Source organism: Austrofundulus limnaeus, unplaced genomic scaffold, assembly GCF_001266775.1.
Source record: "Austrofundulus limnaeus strain Quisiro unplaced genomic scaffold, Austrofundulus_limnaeus-1.0 Scaffold714, whole genome shotgun sequence".
Lineage (NCBI taxonomy): Eukaryota > Metazoa > Chordata > Actinopteri > Cyprinodontiformes > Rivulidae > Austrofundulus > Austrofundulus limnaeus.
This window is the reverse complement of record NW_013953116.1, coordinates 144010-165238: the sequence shown is the minus strand read 5'-3', so window position 1 is coordinate 165238 and position 21229 is coordinate 144010. Positions and strand designations below refer to the sequence as shown.

General features: G+C 40.5%; 1 protein-coding gene across 1 annotated transcript; it reads right to left on the bottom strand.

Annotated features, from left to right (window-relative positions):
- Window positions 1-8850: 8850 nt before the first annotated feature.
- LOC106532060 (thymidylate synthase-like) lies at window positions 8851-19144 on the bottom strand. The gene is made up of 4 exons (XM_014028046.1): window positions 18754-19144; window positions 18355-18651; window positions 13805-14015; window positions 8851-8854 (listed from the first exon to the last, which is right to left on the bottom strand). Exons 1-4 carry the CDS (start codon window positions 19142-19144, stop codon window positions 8851-8853), a joined length of 903 nt encoding a protein of 300 aa, XP_013883500.1.
- Between the last annotated feature and the right edge of the window lie 2085 nt (window positions 19145-21229).

Genomic DNA, 21229 nt, shown 5'->3' with positions numbered 1-21229 from the left:
GTGCAGACGTTTGCGATTTCGTTGATAAAATTGTTCTGCAACCCCTTACCTTTGGTCAAGACGATTATGTTCTTTAGCCGAGTTTCCGGAAACTGACGCTGTTCGCTCTGGCTCGTCCTGATAAACCGCTCTGCAACCGCAACCGCACTACACGTTTTCCCGGTCCCCATCTCATGAACCAACAATAACCCATTATAGGGGGTGTGTGGATTTATGAAGTTTGCGATAAGTCTTTGATGGAGCAACAGGTCTCCCGGGTGTTGAGGAACCTCTTCTTCTCTCGGCAATTTTAGAGAAGTAAATTCTTCAAGGCTGTTCACATCGTTATTAAAGGTTTCGGTTTGAACCTGGTTGTACAATGGTAAAAACTCATATAATTTGTATTCCATTTATTAGCTTGGTTTTTGTGCCCTGATCGGGAACGTGTCACGACGGCATTGATGAAAGCGCCGAGTTTGCTTAAAATAAATGTCAAATAGTTCAAAACCTTTATTCCAGAACGTAATACATTTTCCAAAATGGAATCTGTGGTGCGAACAATGTGTCAGAGACACAGAGTTTACACAGTTTCACACCAACAGACAAAATCCAGTCTTTCAATTTAGAAAAAGAAAAGCTGTCTGCAATCATTGCAGACAGTACACTTTTCTGGTGCTGAACGTATCTTTTGATACGAAAAATTATTCCTCATCGTAGTACCGGGGTTGTGGATGGTTGAAGTTACAGTGTGAAAAAAGATATGAAAACTAAAGTTTTTTAAAGATTTTTAACCTTTAAAAAATGTTTTTTTAATTGTTGGAAACTCGGGCACTCTGCGCCCTACCAGATCCCCGAAGGGATCCCTTCGGGATCTGGCGCCCGTTGTCGCTTGCGACGGAACGGGTTGTGAGGTGGTGAAACCACCGAACTCATTAAAAACTGATTAGGTTTTCCGGTCGCTTACGTTCTTTAAAAGATGGGATCAAACCTATCAAACCAACCCCAAGCAACGACAACCCCAAATACAATAACCAGGTACGATGTGTCACGGTTGTGAACCCGCTGACATTTATGTTATCTGGTGTGTCCGGAATCAATCCCGGGCCTTTTAAAATTGGGTTGTTAAAAATCCAACCGTCTGGCTGTTTGACGTAAACCCGGAAGTAAACTGGGTCGTTTGGAGAGTAGTAAACGTAAATACTTCCGGCTTTGCTTTGGTCGTTGGGCTTTGGTACAATCGTGCCCCAATCGATCGAATTGCGCACCGTAAAGTCAGAGTGCGCAAACGACCCCTGCTTAATCCACATTTTCAGCGATTGGTCGAAGAAGTAATACTCGGCCGTTGCAATGTCCAAATACACATCTCCATTCGCTGTAGTTGGCCTTCCACGGCCTTTTACAAAAATGGGATTCCTAAAAACCTTTGAGTGATCAGGTGACTGTTTAATGATTTGTTCGCATATTCCGCTAACAGCAGAGTAGAAGGTTGTTTGTGGCGGTGTGAACGAGATGTGATTGCCTTGCTGATCTATCGCGGAGCCCTGCCAGTCGAATGCCGCGCAGGATTTGTCGTTCGCGCAGGCTTGTGCCGCGGCGTTGGACGTGGCAAAGGCCGTTACTGTGTGTGACATCGGGGTAGCGCCACAATCCGGGGTGTTACGAATCAATTTAGAAAACCCGTGAGACGACACGGTTTCGCTGATCATGTTGTAATAAGCCAGCATTGATGCTGTGCCCGCAACCAATGCCAGCGGAAACAGGTACTTTCCGACGACGGCGACTCCTCCTATCACCGATGCTGCGGGAATGCCCAGCACAAGTGCAACTAGTATGATGATTTGCCACAAGTCCAGTCCCTCGGCTTTGGCGGTTGCGCTTTGGTCGACTTTTTCCTGTAGCTTTTGGTAAATGCTGTTCTTGGACACGGCTTCCTGAACGCAAGACTGGAATAGGTCTGCAAACTCTTGCATCAGGTTGTTGGTGATGTACACGTTCCCCTTGACGCGAGATACGGTGATGACTTGGTTCTCGGACAGCGAACTGCTGCATGACTGGCTAATGGTGTTGACTAGTTCCGCGCTGGCTTTTAGGAAGAGGTTGATCTCGTTCTTGGCATCGGGGAACTGGAAAATGTTCAATCCGCTGACGATGCTTTTGCACGCTTGCGCAATCTCCATCGTCAGAGCTTGCTGAATGTCTTCTTGGACTAATACATTCATCAGCGATTTTAGGTTAATATTGGCTTTTTGAGTAAATGTGTTTCCTGAAATGGTTACATCGCCGTCTATATCGGTTACGCTTATGATTTGTGTTTGGTCTGTGGAGAGTTTGGTTTGTTGGACTATATTGTTAGACACCTTGGCGATTGCCTCGGTGGTGGCAGAAGTTATATTTTTTGAAACTGCTGATCCCATGTTCTTTATTCTATGTGTTTTGTGCCGATTTCTTCGGCCGTATCGATCACAGAGCGCCGACCCCGATTTAAAAAAAGGGAAAAAAGAAAGGCGATAAACCACCCGGAATATCGGTAACGTAATCAAAGCTCAAATAGACGCCTTCGTCAACCGTTTCGGAAAACTTTTTCCATTTGATCAATGACACATTGTACAACTGGGCGTCTTGTTTCACCTCGGTTTGGCAGTTTTCCTGCAAGCTCGGAACATCTCGAAACAGGTTGGACAACTTGTAGTTTTTGATCGTCATCAAATACTGTCCACCAATGTTATAGCGATCAATCGGATCGATAGCTTCCGCAGACCTCGGATTCTCAAAATTCGTAAACACTTTGTGAATCGCGTCCAAAATACCCTGCGAACACTCGAAAGCATTATTCGACCTTAAATGTATCAATAAGGATTGAAATTCTGGAGTAAGGTGAATTGACCATAGTCCTTCCGGACTGACCACAAAATGCGCGAGTTGATCGCGAAATTGTAAGAAGCTTAGCGCAACAATCATCATATCTTGGCCACTTGGCCAAGATATAAAAGCTTTAAACTCGCGAGTGATGTGATCTGGGTGGGTATGAAAAACGAGCGGAGAGTATTTTACAGGGGGTGGCACAGAACCCTCGTCCCCACTTTGAATATTGTCCGAGTTTAACCCAATTAGCGCCACCGAGCCCTCCAAATACTTTACAATCGACAAAGTACCAGACGCTTCGTTTATCTCCTTAATACATTTTGACAGAGTGGTTGCAACCACCCTCGGAATAAAAATATTTAAAACCATAACATTTGCTTTTAGACTTGCTATGACAGCTCGGATTTGCATAAGCGTCAATTTAGTTGGTGGGCGTTTTACGTACTTTAGTTTTACAACGGTATTTACCAACCTAGGCTCGATAAACCCGTATTTAACCAAATAGTTTGCATCAACGTCAAAGTTTGGATTATTCGTGACCAAATCAATAAATATGTCACCCTGTATGTTGTGGGTGATGACGTCGAGTATTCTCGTTTTGACGACTGTGCTGTCGTTTTCGGCGATAAAGTAGTCGATTGCTTTGGTGCGCAGATTGAAAACGGCGCATCCGAACAAATGCAGCTCGTCGAAGTTTGCGGGGGTGATCAGGTTGTCGGATGTTACCGCTGCAAAAATAATTCTGTGGTTGTGACTTATGTCATAGTTTACGTTGAGAAGTTTTTGGTAAAACTTTGGAAAGTGGGTTAAGACGGTTTGAACGGGAAAAACCGCAACATTATCAAAGACGTAAAAGTGATCAAGTGTCACTTCAACCTCCATCAAATTATTATCTGTCATTTATTACTTCTGGAACGCAACTTTAAAGTTGTCGACAACTTTAAAGTTAGTATTTATACTTACCATACTTGTCAAATTTGGCGGGTGCACCCATTTGCTCGCGCCTCTTCTTTTCCTCGGCCAGTTTAATGTCCAGGTTTCGCTTCTTTTCGTCGGCGAACTTAACAAGCTCTTCAATCGAATCCGCGCAGGAACTCGGAACTGTCATACCCTGAATCACTTTAGCCTTGTCCGGATACATTTGGCGAAACTTAGACTGTATAACAAATCTATCAATGCACTTCCGTGCTTCGGGATTCATTTTACCATCGACACTGCTGCATTTATACATGGTTCTTGTTATTTATTCCTTTATTTTTTATGTTTTCTAAATTCAATTTTGTGAGTTGTAACTCGTGATGCTCGTTAGCTCTACATTAGAGCAGCCATCTAACATCTAAAAATTCTCACTAATAAATACAATGTCTAACTTTCTTTGTGAATTTACAGAAAAAACAGTCAAAAAATATATCGGGTCCAACCAATGGCAAGATTGCACTCTTTCAGACAATTATATGTACTTAGAATATCATGATGAGGGTGGTTATGGCACAATACATAAAGTATTGGACAAAGCCACCGGAGAACACTTGATTATGAAGCAGTCCTCCAAAAAGGACTTTGTTCCCGGAAAACTCGCCGATCAAGGTACCCCGACCTTGGAATCGGCTTCTCCCAAAGTCAGCAGAGAGGCAGAGTACTTTGTAGTAGTTCACAACGAACTAAACGGACTACGATTGTATGCGTACTATGATTTAGACGACTCATACATTTTGGTGATGGAAGATGGTGGACGGTCCCTTGAAGACTTGGCTTGCTCACACAAGAAAAAAATTTTAAATCTACTGCGTTACGACGCTTACAAAAACAACTTGTTCTTTAATCGCTACTTAAAACAAATTGCAAACTATATGATCCAAGTCTATCATAAAGTTCGGAAAATTCACAACTTGGGAATCCATCACAACGACCTTAAACCAGAAAATATATTAATACGACCGCTTGAGTCGCGAAACGAGATTGACGTCCTCATTATCGACTTTGGGGTGGCCAAACCCGTAGAACCCACCTACACAAATTTCAAAGGCACATTGGAATATGTACCATACGAATATGTGAAAAGTGGCTCATATAAACCATGGGATCACACAATTTGGTGTTTTGGCGTGATGTTGCATTTTTTGACGTTGATGACATATCCATTCGTAAAAGAGAACGATGTGCTTTGTTACAGTCTCTCCCGCGAAAGGGTCGACAAGCTTCCAAAACCGTTCGCGACCCTCATTTACGACTGCCTCGCGAAAAACCCCTCGAAACGTCCGCACAATCTGCTGGAACGACTAACCGAACTCGCCAACCCCGAAGGGGTTGGGTCGTGAGGTGGGTCGTGAGGTGGGTCGTGAGGTGGNTTTATTGTTAAGTCAGACAACTTTGATATATTTATAAGTGTAGCATATATCGTCAATATACTTGCAAAAATCGCGGTCTGATCCCTCTAAACGCTCGTCATCCAAACAGTAAGACATGCATTTGTTGTAATCTGTCTTTTCTGGTTTATAAGAACATTTACAAACGTTACCCGATTTAATCATCGTTCCGGTCATTTGACATTTGTCTTCGCAATAAGTCAATGTTGGTTGTGGTACTTTGATAGTTGCTTCTTGCCATATCGGCTCGTCGGTTTCTGACAAAGAGAGCCCGACCACAAGTGTCGACTCTCCTTTCCATACTGGATCACCGTTGTCCGAAGAGCAACGAATTATTAAATTTGCCAAGAGTAAACAAATGTACATTTGTTTACTTAAAAATAATTGATTTGTTTTTTTATTTGACAAATAAAAACAAACCATAAATGAACCATAAACCGATTATACAATCTTTTTTGATCAAAACGAATATTAGAATTGATATTGTTAATTTGATTGAGCATATTGAGATCTCAACGCAAAGTGTTCGTTCGGGCTCGATCTTGGCTGTCAAATACAGGGATGTGATTAAGGGGAACGCGAGTCTTTTTAAATCGTCTGTAGGGTTTAAAAATTCGTGTCATTTGCTGATTTGTTATATTGCACAAACGCAACAAAAGAAATTTATACAAGTTAAAATTACGTCGCTTGGCACATTTCAGCTGTCTGGTGTGCCGATGGCTGACGTAGAAAAACTTATTTACAAGTTTTTCTCTACTATCGAAAAACTTAACAAAAAGTTTAACGGCTCCGTCTTTCAAACTACCACACGGCACCGATTTGAAATGGTCTTGGTGCCATTGCTTTACAACTGCGTCATCGAATTGCCGCCGGCAGTCCGAAACAAAGTCAACAGCTACTCAAAACTACAGCTCATCAACAGATTCATCGAGCGCGGGTATATAAGTTTCATCGTACCTTATGATATAGCAGTCACGATAAAACAACCCTGTTTGTATGAATACTTCAAAAAGCACCCAATCAGATACAGTACATGGCACAGGTCCGCGGGCAAGACAATGAGCTTTATAGAATACGAGTCTTATACTACTTTGTTAACCGAAGAACAGAGAAAGGTTGCGATATGCAAAAAATATCTAACTTTTAGGATGTTTTCCACTGGTAAAATTTTAGTGAGTGGATTTAACGAAATTACTGTTAATGAAGGTATTGCAAGATTTTTAAAAATGTGCGAAAATTTTTAGAAATCTTATTTTTAGAAATCTCTCTCAAAAAGCCAGATAATAAATGTTACGCATCGAAAACACAATAAGACAGGATTTTCCGGCTGTGAAGCAGCACCTATTCTCCATGGGCTCTATTGTTGACAACAGCTCCAAAAAAGGTAAGGTTACAGCCTATTTTTTTCCGAGCATGATATTTCCAAACAAGGTGGAGTTTTTGTCCATCTCTCTTCTTTACAAATTCCCTTCTGGAGTCAAAGATGACAAAATTATAATGTTTGCCGTCCAAAAAGACCCCACCGAAGACCCTATCAACCTTGACCCCGAATACCATCTAAAGCACACATTCGACAATCTTTTAACGGAACTAACATTTGCTCCTCCTGTCATAATTAATGCTCGACAACCATTCTTTTTTTATCATGACGGCGAACTTAAAGATTCCTCTGTTACGGTGACTTATCGAAATTTAGATTAAAATATCCATTTAAATTTTTCTTTTATATTATTTTTAATGGTTTTAAAAACTGTTAAAAATAAATAATTGGTTGAATAAAGAAATTATTTACACAAATAAAGACATAATAAAGAAATTATTTACACATAATAAATGGACGAATTACTTTCTGAAAACACAAATGCACAAGAATGGTGCGAAAAAATTATTAAGCTACAAGAACAACAGGTGTACAACTCGCTAACCTCCCCTCGCGATCTCAACCATATAGTTAAAGAGCATGTTCAGATGTGCGTTGACTATATGAAGGCCCAGGGAAAAACTTCGATGAAAGACACGGAACAGCAAGATTCCAAAATCAAAGAGGCTCTTGACGTATTGTTGGTCTACTTGCGAAAACACGAGGTTTGGAAACCTTCTCGTGAGAAACCACTTGAGGGAGCACAATTGGAAGCCGCATTCGATGATTTGTATATTCGTTACCCTTCGGGCAACGAACAGGGTTCTGGTATCGACAAATATATCAAAAGTGACAGACTATACTCGGATCCTCAAGTTCGTGGCCAAAACTATGCCTTATTTTCGTTTAATCCAACCAATGGCGCAAATCCAGACAAAGATGGGTTTTACGGATTCATAAAAGTTCGAGGAGTGTTTAATAGATTGGAAGAAGCCGAAGAAAAATCGAAAGAATTGATCAAGTATTTTTCTGCCAAGCAGATTTTCGTTTGTGAGGTTGGGTCTCCAACCCCTTTGCAGGCCAACGCGAGCAAGGAAAACGTGGTCGAGGTAGAAAACATGGAGCAAGATGAACACTCCAAGTACACAGAGCTAATTAAAGAACAGGGCATAAAAGAAAAACAGCAAATTGATGACATCAAAAAACGCGTTGAAGCGTTGAAAGAGGATGTCAAAAAAGGCCCGAACGAAAAAGACCCGATGCAAATTTATCTCGAACTTAACCAAAAAAGGGCAACACACGCATACTTGTACATGCAACATAAGGAAAAATTGGAGGAAACTAAAAACATTGTTCTAAGAACAAGAACCCAAATAGCCGAGATGGATGAAAAGTATCCGAATCTAAAAGAGGAGTTTATTGATCATTATAAAAAGACGTGCGAAGAATGTGGTATAAATCGAGCAAAAGATGATATGGCAGTTATGATTAAAAAGTATTTTGGTCACGATCCGGAAGAATTGGGTTTTTAATTATCACCAATAATTATACCAATAATTATCACCAATAATTATACCAATAATTATCACCAATAATTATCACCAATAATTATCACCAATAATTATCACACCAATAATTATCACCAATAATTATCACCAATAATTATCACCAATAATTATCACCAATAATTATCACCAATAATTATCACCAATAATTATCACCAATAATTATCACCAATAATTATCACACCAATATTTTTAATGACACAATGTCATTAAAAATCCTGGTTTTTAGAATATTTATATTTAATCTAGTAAACGATCTTGCACCTAAAACTACCCTCGTCAATCTCTGTCTTACCGGTGTTTTGCGCAAAATGATTTTGGAACCTATTTTAAACAACCCAATAAAAGTTTAAATAAAGATGGAGCATTATAACGGTAATAAGGTTAAAGCGAATCCGGAAGAGTCTACGGCGAGTATCCCCGAAGGACAACGGGTAATCGAATGTTTTGACCGCAAGCTCGAGGAATTGGCGGGTAAATTCTACTACGGAGTCCGAGATCAGTCTTTTAAAGATCTGATTGTGAAAGTTTTAAAGAGCACCACCCTTAAATCCGAGATGATTAACAAATATGTTAATAATGACACGTTACCATATTTTAACCAGGCCTTTACGTCTTCAAGTATAGATGCGGAGCACAATTACGAGAACTTTGAGCAGATGGGCGATGCAACGATTGGCAAGTTTATAGTTTGGTACTTTTACACGGAAAAGTTTTCTCATCTGCGCGGAAAACCACAAGCAGTTGAAATCATTGCTCGTATGAAAATCAATTTAGGATCAAAAGACACTTTGTCGCAAATAGCTGAGAATTTGGGGTTTTGGCCGTTTATATCGGCGTCAGAAGAACTTAGATATCGATCAAAAAAAAATTACTAGAAGACACCTTCGAATCATTCATAGGAGTCACCGAATACCTGTTTTACGATCGTTCGGACCCCAACTACGCACATCCCGGTCTCGCCTATCAGCTGATTTATACACTCCTCTCAAACCTCTTTGAACCCTACATTCTGCCAATCGACTATAATGCACTGGTAGATGCGAAAAACAGATTGAAGGATGTCTTTGATCAGTTTAAAGATAAGATTGGTACAGAGGCGAGATACGAGCCGACTATAGCGACGCAGAACGGGCGAAAGGTGCATACTATAAAGGTTTACGATGCGCGTGGAAAGCTTTTGGGCGAAGGTTCTGCGTTTATCAAAAAGGACGCAGAAAAGGAAGCAGCAGAAAAGGCTATCAAAACATTAGAAGCCGAGGGTTACAAAAAGACTATCCCAGCATTATATACTTCTTACTAAGCGTTTAATGGTTTTGAACCATTAAACCCTGGTTAGTTTATAGTCCCACATGTACGAGTTTGTAGCCAAGTGTAGGCCGGCGATCGACAAGATTTCGGAATCCCGGATCACAATGTTTTTGTCGTTGATCGTTTTGCAGTTCAGCCCAATTAACAAATCGCGTTTAAACGCGTTGAGAGTGCTGTTATCAAATTTATAAACATTTTTAACCTTTATAATATAATTTTTTAATATAAGGTCTTTGATGGCCTTTTTTCTGATTGATGACCATTTTGAGTATAAAGTGTGTTGATCGGCTGTTCTTGTTTCTTTGACCTTGAAGGCTTTTAAGGTGTCCAAGTAAAGTTTGTAGTAGTCGTCGTAGTCATGTATTTTGTTGGGTTTGATGGGACTTTTTATTTTTTCGACCGCCAAGTCTTCGAGCAGGTCGATGATTTTGTGATTGGTTGTGTATTGACAACAAAACAAGTATTCGAGTATCATGTCTTTATTTTTATTTATTTGGCGTGTTCGAAAAATCAATTTCGTTTTGTGATTTAAGGTGCATTTTCGTAAACTCAAACCAAACAAGCTGCAAACCCACACTAAGCTTCTCGATATCATAAAAGGGATCTGTTGGGTCGTCGCTCCCGCTTCTTCGATGGAGCGAGGAATGGCGATCTTGTTTATTGTGCACGACTAACAACGCGTACAGTTTTTCTTTTCCAATTAAATTTATCTTTGTATTAATTGTTTCAGCCAACCATTTTTTTTCATCTAAAGTTAATGGTTGTTTTTTCTCAGTTAATCTTTTTAAAGATTCAAATAGCATGTACACCGACATTTTATTTCCTGCAGCGCGATGCCGATCGTTACGAGCAAAAATATTTTTTGAGTTTGGCCACCTCACAACCCGTTCCGTCGAAGCGACAACGGGCGCCAGATCCCTACCAGATCCCTTCGGGATCTGGTAGGGATCTGGTAGGGCGTAGAGCGACCACCTCACAAGCGCCAGAGTTCGGTTGCTTTGTAGTCAAGTTTGAAACTGACTCGTTTATCTAAGCCTCCATCAAACACCTTAAAGAGGAGGAACCACCCAAACATGAGGATCGGTAATCCAACTCCGTCGTGAATATTGTGTGTACGTTGAAATGGCAGAACAAAGTACTCGGCGAACACGATGAGAATCGCCGCAACGACAATCGAACAAATGTCGCGCGTCCTATACTTTAGCGACACCAAAGCAATCAGGGCAGACAGCAGCACCGAGCAGGAGATCAACGGCAGCTTCGGGTTACTCACGAAGCTGTCTTCTCTGTATTCCAGCACAGCCCAAACAACGCTTATCAATATGGCCGAAAATACAGAGTTCCGTAGAATCTTGTTGCCTTTGTGTTGCCATGACAAACACAGAGCTCCAACTAACCAACCCCCAATATATAAAGCGGGTCCAATATAGCTACATAATTTTAACGTAGATTCTGATGGGAGTTTGTTGTATTTTTTGGTGTACAAGTCTACCAAGATTTTTTCGCCATTAAATCTCATACACAAACCTAATGTAATGAGACATAATGCAAGTGGAGCAAATATTGTGGATTTCATTTATTAGATGACGAATCCGACTCGAAAAGTGAAATTACACATTGTCTGGCAAATCAATGTCACGCTGAAGGGACGGCTTCGGGGGCTGTGAGCGAAAAGTACCAAAAATGTTTTCTCGCCCTCTTCCAGTTTATTGGCCCAGTCTTGCATATTTAGCTCTTTGAACGACCAATGTGCGTGTTCGTGCTTTTCCATGTTGGGTAGTCGAACGGCTTAAAATACGCTCTTTCAGACGCGAGTTTCGGACCATGTTACCTCGCACAGTTGCCCGACATTGTTTGCGAGGTGGTGAAACCACCGAGCGCGACGCAGGGGCGCGAGAGGGGTCGGGTTCGTCGTACAAAAATTGAAATTTTTAAAATGTGTGTGGTACNGGTAGAAAGTCGTTGCCGACCAGAAAGCACAGAATTATAAAATCACACGCGATGCGCGCAAAGTTGTCTGTTTTGTATTTTGGTTTCATTTGTGCAAATGAGATTAGACTTTGTTTAAACTGGTTGATATCAATTGTTAGGTAGGTTTTTCTGGTAACAGTGTCTTCGCGTAAAATGTAAATGGGGCGTTGTAAAAATATAGCCGACACAAGCAAAGCCACCATAATTAAGTCGGCGTCATTTCCGACTATAAACACGGTAAATTTCTGTTCTTCTATCGTTTGATTATGCATCCGCAGATAATCAAACAACTTATGCTCGCCTTCTCCAGGAACTAATGAATCCATAAAATGAATTGTGGTAACGTTTAACCATTCGGTTGCTAATTTTTTTTCAAGGTGTGATTTGAGGTATATTCCGCATTTGTATAAAAAGTCTGTGCCAGGGGAGATGCAATTGGAGTCGAAGCCTCCGTCGGTTTTGGTGGTCAGGAATCTGCGTTGTCGCTGTTGTATTTGTTTTGAGATGGGAGCTACTCCGTCGATACAAATTACAATTTCCTGGGGGTCCACCATTAGTACGAGAGCGCTTATGCTTTCCAAAATTGTCTCGAACACGCGCTGGTCTCGTTCTTCGTTGGATGCAATGTTGGGAGACTTTCTCAGCAGAACCTTTGATTCGAAGGCGCCGTACTGATACACTTTTTGGCAAGCATTATGAATTAAGCTGTTTAAATCTAGCATCAGCGATTTTGGGTTTTTCGTAAACCTTTTCTTATCATATTTGCTTATAGTTTTGGGAAATGATTCTTTGAACCATTTAAAAAAATATTTGACTCCCATTTTTTCGAAAATAGCTTTATTATAACAGTGTTTACATCTAATTCTGAAATCAATTATTTGCACTGGTCAATTCAAAAATAAAAGAATAAAAAATATATTTTCTCTTTCCAAGTAGACTTTACATTCGGCGATTAATAAATGACTACATCAGAAGAAAGTATTCAGACCAAACCACTCGATTTAGACTTAATCAATCCAAACCCGCAAAATTACACAGATCCTTTACAAGGTGGTTCAAAAATATTTATAATTGGAAAACCCGGCAGTGGCAAATCAACTTTAATCAAATCTTTGTTTTACAGCAAGAGCCAGATTATCCCGGTCGGGGTCGCGCTCTCCGGAACAGAGTCCGAGACCGGGTTTTACAAGGAATTTTTGCCAAGCGCGTATGTCTTTGACGATTATGATCAGGACGCACTCTCAAACTACATCATAAGGCAAAAGGGGGCCAGACAACACATGAAAAACCCTTGGAACATACTGATTATTGACGATTGCATGGATGATCCAACAGTGTTTAACAAGCCACCACAGCCCGGTTTGTTTAAAAATGGCCGCCACTGGAAAATGCTATACATTGTATCTCTGCAATATGCACTAGACGTTAAACCCCATATAAGATCAAACATTGATGGGGTTTTTATTTTTAGAGAATCAAATGTGGCCATAAGAAAACGTCTTTATGAAAATTATGCTGGAATAATACCATCGTTTAGTTTATTTGAAAAAATCATGGATACAATAACAGGCGATTATACAGCTTTATATATCCAGAATTCCACCAACACAAATGATTGGAAAGAGTGTGTATTTTACTACAAGGCCCCTGTGATTGACGATTTCAAGTTTGGTTGCGCTGAATACAGAGGATATGCATCAAAAATTTTAATCAAAAAATAACACCAATACGCAAGAGAAAGGCTAGCTCCCCGGAGCGCAGATTCTAATAAACAAAGCTTTAAAATACTCGAATTAAGATTGTTTTTTAAAGGTTTTTTAACTTTTAAAAAACTTGTTCGGAGTTTGGGCGAACTCAAGAGGTAGTGAAACCACCGAACTCGTGAGGTAGTGAAATCACCGAACTCGTGAGGTAGTGAAACCACCGAACTCGTGAGGTAGTGAAACCACCGAACTCGTGAGGTAGTGAAAACTCAAGAGGTGGTCTACGAATCGGCAAAAACAATTGATGCGTCGCACAATGCCGTCAAAACGTCTCCAATGTTGATGTAGCCAACATTGTGAAATAGAAAAAAATTTTCGAGCTCCGATTTCACGACCACTTTACACGGAGTCCTGCACCATTTAGCCTGCAACCCCAAAGAAAAATCACGCCCGACTTTATACATAGACCGAACCTTTTCATGGTTAAGTATTGTTGTATCCAACGGTACGTGTTCAATGTTGTGATACGTTGTGATATATTTGTATGCTTTTTCGACCCCCACCCTGAAAATGTTTTTGTTGTAGTCCGTTCCACACATGATGCAAAAGTCTAAAAACTCGGAAGCGGTGAGACCCAACACCTGCAACATCTTCTTCTTTGAAATTTGGTGAAACGTTTGCGAGCACGTGTCGAAAGAGGTGATAGCCTTCAGATCTTCAGAGCCCTTCAGATCTTCAGAACCCTTCAGATCTTCAGAACCCTTCAGATCTTCAGAGCCCTTCAGAGCCCTCTCGTTGTCGCGGTCGGGAAGATACGCGAGCACGTCGGTGTCCTCGCTGACCACGTAATCGACGGCCCCCACGTAAAACAGCGATGCGCAGTCCGTCTCTGCCTCTCCTACACTCGCGATATATGGCACGCATAGCCGGTTCAACAACTCTTTAAGATCGTCTATGTCTTCTGATGTAATTGAAACTTCGTACTTTCTTCTCTTGGCGATTTCATCTTTGATTTGTTCAGCAAACCCGATCAGGGCGATGGGGGTTTTTACGATCGATTTTGCGACAAGTGGGCGTTTTTTTTTCAATTGGAGAGAGTCCCAAACACCCTGCAGAAACGGTGTGATTGTTCCCGAGCTACAATAGAGGTTTAGGTCGTGTTCAATGAGGTCGGTTTTGTCAACTACCCTCTGTCGTTGCTTTCGTCTTTCTTCTCGTGTCGCAGCTTTTTCGGGGGGGGCGGTTCCTTCAAACACGAAGAGGGGGTGGATGTCCCAGGATCGTAAAAAGACCACCAGATTCAAAAAGCACCCCAGCCAGTCGGGTGTACATGCCTTGAATTTGTAGAAAAACATCGGGGTGTCAATTGCAATCTTTTTGTATTTCAGATGTGAGACGTGCAATTTCTCGCCAATGTTGCGTTCTTTTAAAAATTTACTCAAGTTTTTAATACCCATTTTTTTTATCCTTTTTCATGATCTAAATAATCATTTTTAATGATCAAAGCTCTGCGACGTTGAGTTTATGGTTATTTTAAGTAAAGTTTGATTCTTCAACTAATAAATGAACGAAATTTACATCTCAGATCCTCTGCACCAACATCTAACTAATAAACGGCCTGTCCACATTATAGGTGGTATCCACCACGAGGAACACGAAGCGTATTTGAGTGGAAAACGATCAGATTTTGTTCTTCCTCCGCTGAACACACACATCAATTTTTTAAAATACACGCAAACATATTCTGACCAAGATCATTTAGACCTGCATTTGAAGTACTCGGCAACAGACAATCCCGTTGAAATTCCCGATGTGTACGATTGGAGGTTTGTCTATCCGATTGACGACGAGGAAAGGAAAGGACAGAAAAAACACATCATGCCACCCGACAACCAATATTTGTGCGGCTCTTGTTGGGCCATATCAACATCTAGTGTAATAGGTGATGCGTTTGTAGCGGCTGGTTTGGTAACGTGGCGGCCTGAGATTTCGACCACGTGGGCGTTAACGTGTTATCCGCAGGGTCGCTGTGATGGTGGAAGTCCTGCATTGTTGTTGCAGGACATTGCACGAGGGTCGGGAATTCCGTCGAAGCATTGCTTGGACTACTCGTTTTGCGCATCGAACGACAAATGCAATGGCAAGGCGACTCAACACTTTCAAGCGCAAAACCTATCGTCGCTCGTTCCTCGCGAATGCGGGTGTTATTACGACACCGATCATTACAATTATACGATAAATAAGGATATTAAGACATTGGCGATTAATCAGGGTGCAACAACTGCTGATAATATGCAATCAAGTATAAAAAAGCACATTTTATTGCATGGGCCGGTGTTGACCGGATACTTTGTGATGCGCAACTTTACGTCTGGGTACTTTACCAAAATTAATTCGGGTGTGTATCTGGAACGCGGCAACTATATACCCGGAAGTGCTTTAACGTTCAGCGACTCGGAAGTTAACGGATCAAACTACAAAGGATCACACGCCGTTGCAATTATAGGATGGGGTGTAGCTAAAAATATTTTGTACGACAACAACAAACGTGGAGACGTTCCCTATTGGTACTGCAGAAACTCTTGGGGTTCGGGCTGGGGTGGAGACGACGGGTATTTTAAGATGGCAATGTATCCCTTCAACAAGGTTGCGCAATTTGGGAAAATTGTAGATATAGTCGATGGGCACGGACAGCGTCATCGGTGCGGTGGAATTGTTACATTCACTGTGTCGACTCCTCCGCAAAAAACGCGTTTCAAAAAACTCTCGCAAATCAATTACAAATTGTTAAACTCCGAAAACTACTATAAAAGAGAAGACTCGTACAAACCTTCCGTACAACCACCTGTTGTATCAAACAAAGGCAGCATTTTACCTCTGTCTAGCTACTTTTCTGACGAGTTTTGGTTCTACATATTCGTACCTTCACTGATTGTATTTTTACTTATTATGATCAACAAAATTCGAGCTCTTAATTAACATTTAAAGGCGTAAGCCTTTAAATATCCAATTTGCCGTTCAAACATTGGGAGCGGCTATTAAGCCAATGTGGAGATATAAATATTAAAAATCACTGATCTTTAATGATCTAAAAATCATTAAAGATCATTAAAAATTATTTAGATTTTAATCGAGCGCCTGCTATGATTGGTTCTTGTCCGATCTTTAAAAGTGTACCGTTGCTACTCACGCCAAACTTTGAATGCTCTCGTTTGGGCCTGTTGTCTGTGAATACGACGTCTTGATAAATGTTTGTGTTTTTCGCGATGTTGAACGCGGTATCAACTTGGTGGTTTGGCACATTTCGCGAGAGCTCCTGAAGACTGTGAATGTAGCGCTGTTGGCTAATTCTCTTTTGGTTAACGTGGTCTACATTCGACACGCGCAATTGCTCCTCTAACACCGGAATAACGCGTGTATCCGAGTCTTTTAATTTTTTAGCATTTGAATTTACCACAACTGTCTTTACATCTTTAACAAATAGTTCAATGTTTGTTGGTGGTGTTTGAGGAATTTCTTTTTTGAAGGATTTTTGAGCCTGTAAGCTGGTTTTTAGTGGATTTTTGTGTACTTGAAGGAGTTCAAATGTGTCGGGATCTATTTTTTTGGTTTGGTCGACTCTGCTGCGTTTGCTGGAAACGCTCACTTTGAGAGGATTTTTGTGCACCTCTCTGAAATATTCGACAACATCTGGTTCAATTCTTTTAGTTTGATCCACTCTACATCGTTTGCTCGTAATACTTGTACATGAGCGGGGCAATCTTGAGAGAGGCAACAAATCTTCTTGTCGTAAAATGGGAGGCCGGAATGCTCCTTCGTTCATAATTCTATAGGGTAACATTCCACCACCCCCAGTGGAAAATATACCACCAGACTCGCCACCACTTCCACCGCTAACACCCATCAATCCGCTCCCAGTATTACCGTGGTTCGAATATTGTACTGATACCATGGGGTTGTTGCCTCTCGCATAAACATTTATTGCTTCGTTGATGCGACTCCCGGAGTCATCATTCATGTCTAAAAGATCATTGTTTTCTCCCACCTTTGTAATTCTTCTTGTGTGAATGCCTGAAGGAGGATTTTTGACTATGTTGAAGTTGCCATTCCACAACTCCACGGACGGTAAGGTAACTTTGCCGTAACTTGTTAATCCAGAGTACGAAATCATTTATTAGTTCGCTTTTGCACCTTGGACATTCAATCCCGTCTCTTCATTTCTCTCGTCTCAATCGGGCGCTCAAGAGGTGGTGAAACCACCGAACTCAAGAGGTGGTGAAACCACCGAACTCAAGAGGTGGTGAAACCACCGAACTCAAGAGGTGGTGAAACCACCGAACTCAAGAGATGGTGAAACCACCGAACTCAAGAGATGGTGAAACCACCGAACTCGGGTGCAGTTGTGAGGCGTCTCGCTCAGATGGGCTACTAGTTGCCCGAAGAAAGACAACGAGCCGAATTAAGGCTTTAATGATCTAAATTTTTTAATGGTTTGTAACCATTAAAATTTCCGTTTTGTTATTAGTGTAATTATTAGTGTAATTATTAGTAAAACATACTCGTTGCCCGAAGAAAGACAACGAGCCGAATTAAAGCTTCAACGATCTAAATTTTCGTTTTGTTATTAGTAATTATTAGTAATTATTAGTAATTATTAGTATCAACTTTTTTGCATTTGTCACCAAAATTATACTAATTATTAGTAAAATTAGTATAATTATTAGTATAATTATTAGTGTAATTATTAGTATAATTATTAGTGTAATTATTAGTGTAATTATTAGTGTAATTATTAGTGTAATAATTTTACTAATAATTAGTAAAACATACTGGTTGCTGATTTATGAATCTTTTTAGATCTCCAGTTCGCAACAGCCATCCAAATAATAACAGCTATTAAAGCATATAAAAACCACATTTTATATTTATCAAACCAAGAAGTGACATCTGCAAACTCAAATGCTTCTCGTGTCAACGGATGATATCCCACCCCACCAGGATGAATTGCATTGGTGTATTGACCGTGGCGATGTGCTGATGCGCCCGACGAATATTCAACGACGTTCCCGTATTGATCTCTGTAATACATTTATTAACTGATAAATTAAAATTTGATCAATTACCCAAAAATCTTCAAACAGCCATGTCGAGTTTTAAAGTCGGATGGTGCACATAATTTACAATTTTAAAACTTGAACACCACTCATCCATCGACAGATTGCTCAGGTCGTTCAGACCAAATGTCCCGACGAATTCGACAGTCGGGAATTTATAGGGTTGTCTAGCCAATTGTGTCTGTAAGGCATCGACGTGGTTTGCGTATACATGGACATCACCAAACGTGTGCACAAACCGCCCTGGCTTTAGGTCGCACCACGATGCAATCAGATGAACAAGAAAGGCGTAGCTTGCTATGTTAAAAGGCACGCCGAGCCCCAAATCCGCGGATCTTTGGTAAAGCTGACAATCTAAAAGTTTTTGTCTAACAAAGAACTGAACAAAACAGTGGCACGGTGGTAATACCATTTCATTTAGTTGGGATACATTCCAACTTGACATGATCATTCGTCTATTTGATGGGTCTGTTTTAACTGTCTGGACCACTTCTCTCAACTGGTCACACCCTTTCCCCAAATAGTTTGTCTTGGAGTCGACATACTGGGCGCCCGCGTGACGCAATTGAAACCCATAGATGGGTCCCAGATCTCCCTCATCGCGGTCTAAAAATCCTCTACTGTTTAAAAAGTCTTTGGATCCATTTAGATCCCAAATTTTAACTCCATTGTCGTGTAAAATTTTAGAATCCGTCTGCCCTTTTAAAATCCAAAGCAATTCTTTGAGCACCACATTGCTTGGTACAAACTTTGTCGTCAACAAGGGCAGTGTGTTATCCGACAAGTCAAATACCAACCGTTCGCCAAACAATGCAAACGTACCTATTTTGGTGCGGTCGAGTCTATAATCGCCATGGTTAATACATTTGTTTACGAGGTCCAAGTAACACTGTTCTTCAATGTTTTTGGTCATGTTTATTATTAAATTAAACATCAAAATAAATGAGTAACATATTCGATTTGACGCTTTTACCTTCCGATCAACTAACTATTCTGAAATCTATGGACAAAACAACACAATTTGAAACCATAAAAAGATTTTTAGATATTTATAGACTTTCCGGAGCCAAAAAAGTAGAAAAATTTTTTTTTCTTCTATTGCTCAGCGATCTGGAAACAGACTTTTACTTGAAATTTGACATTTTCTGTTCGTTAAAAGATCATCTAACAATAAAAAATAAATTAAAAGTTTTTAGGGTTTTTGATACGTTAGTATTTTTGATTTTGCAAACGATGTTTATTGTGGAAGAGCATTGGTTGGTTTTTTTGCAGTTGGTCCAACATTTCGACTTGTGCGAGTTTAGTGACGTCGAAAAGCTGTTGAAGAATGTGATTATCTTGGGATTCAAGAAATTAAAAGACCCCTTCAAAAAAATATCCACCCTCATCAACACATTACAATCTTCATATCCCGACTCCTGGAAAAAGTCAGCGCTCGACCCACCAGAACGTAGTATAACACTATTGTGGTTATACGTTTATAATAACTATAAAAATGTTTTAACTGTTCAAAACAACCTTGTAATATTGCAAATTATTTTTGAAGGCGAAAATAAGTTTTTGGGTGATTTGTTGTTGATTGCGAAAGACGGTCGGTCGTTAAGTGTTCGGTTGGAGGCGTGCGACATTTTGTTTTTAAAAGGATCGTCCGCTGTTAAGGCACAAGCACAACACCTTATCGAAGCGCTAGTTCCACAAGACGCATACACCACCAACAAAGAAAATGCACATCTTTCTTCAATCGCAGCAAGTGTAAACAGAACTTTGGACCTTTTGTTGGAAAAGAATAGAGATAAAACACCCCCACAAAATTTGTACAACAGCTTGTTACAGAGATTTTCTCATCAAAAGTCGCTCAATGTAAAAAGGTCATTATACCGCATCTTCAATTATAACTTTTTAAGGTTCACAAACCATCACCTTACGTTAAAAGAGGTGATTGAGAACGTGTGTCTGTTTATAGACTCTTTTCCTCCCGAAACCCAACAGCAACTCTACACGCGGTTGGAACAGGAGCTCGAGGACATGTACAACACGTGCTCGCAAGGGTACTTGACGCGTCTGATCAACGTCTTCAGCGGGTTTGGTGTGGAAGATGTGGGGATCAGCATTGCGTTTGAGGACCAGATCTATGCCATCTTCTCGTTCAAGGTGAACGAGTGCATTGCAGCGGCTCCAACAGAGTTAAAGGACACTCTGTTGGAGGAATTGACAGTACCTACAAATGAGCCAGAGCGAAGAATGAATTTGACGAGATATTTAAGGCCTTATTTGTCTAAGATTTGGAATGAAATTTTTGATGAGTTTAGTGCTAATTTGACGACAACAGATTTGGATTTGTACTGTCGAAAAGTTTTATTGAAATACGAGGGAAATTTTTAATTTCAAAAATGTATATAATAAAGAGATGCCCCAACTTGTATTGTTAAAGTGTCAATCTTCTCGAGTGATTAAAAGCCCGAAAAGATCACCAAAACATAAGTCGCCTAGACGCAAGTCTGCGCGCAAGTCACCAGCTCGTAGATCGCCCAGACGCAGGTCTGTGCGCAAGTCACCAGCTCGTCGTCGATCACCAGCTCGTCGTCGATCACCAGCTCGTCGTCGATCACCAGCTCGTCGTCGATCACCAGCTCGTCGTCGATCACCAGCCATGAGTCGCGATTTAATCGATTTGATGAGTTAAAAAGTCACACACGATTAAGTCGTCACGGTTTAATGGTTTTAAATCATTAAATTTCGCAAGACCAAATTATCTGGACAACGAGCCTAACACTTTTCGCTCCTTGACACACGTAGTGGACTCGTCGACTTTTTCTCGTTCATCAAAGGGTACAATTTGGCCTTTGATTTGGATTAATGATCATTTTAATGATTTTTATCATTAAAAAAATTAACGAGTACTACGAATTATTGTACTACGAATTCTACGAATTATTGTACTACGAATTCTACGAATTATTGTACTACGAATTCTACGAATTATTGTACTACGAATTCT

What these genes read in the sequence shown, in the direction of transcription:
- LOC106532060 (XM_014028046.1), bottom strand. Translation starts at nt 19,144, where the DNA reads ATGACCAAAAACATTGAAGAACAGTGTTACTTGGACCTCGTAAACAAA. An exon ending in TGTCGACTCCAAGACAAACT is followed by an intron (nt 18,652 to 18,753) that starts ATTTGGGGAAAG and finishes ATGTATCCCAAC; the next exon opens with TAAATGAAATGGTATTACCA. An exon ending in CGAATTCGTCGGGACATTTG is followed by an intron (nt 14,016 to 18,354) that starts GTCTGAACGACC and finishes TCGCGAGTGTAG; the next exon opens with GAGAGGCAGAGACGGACTGC.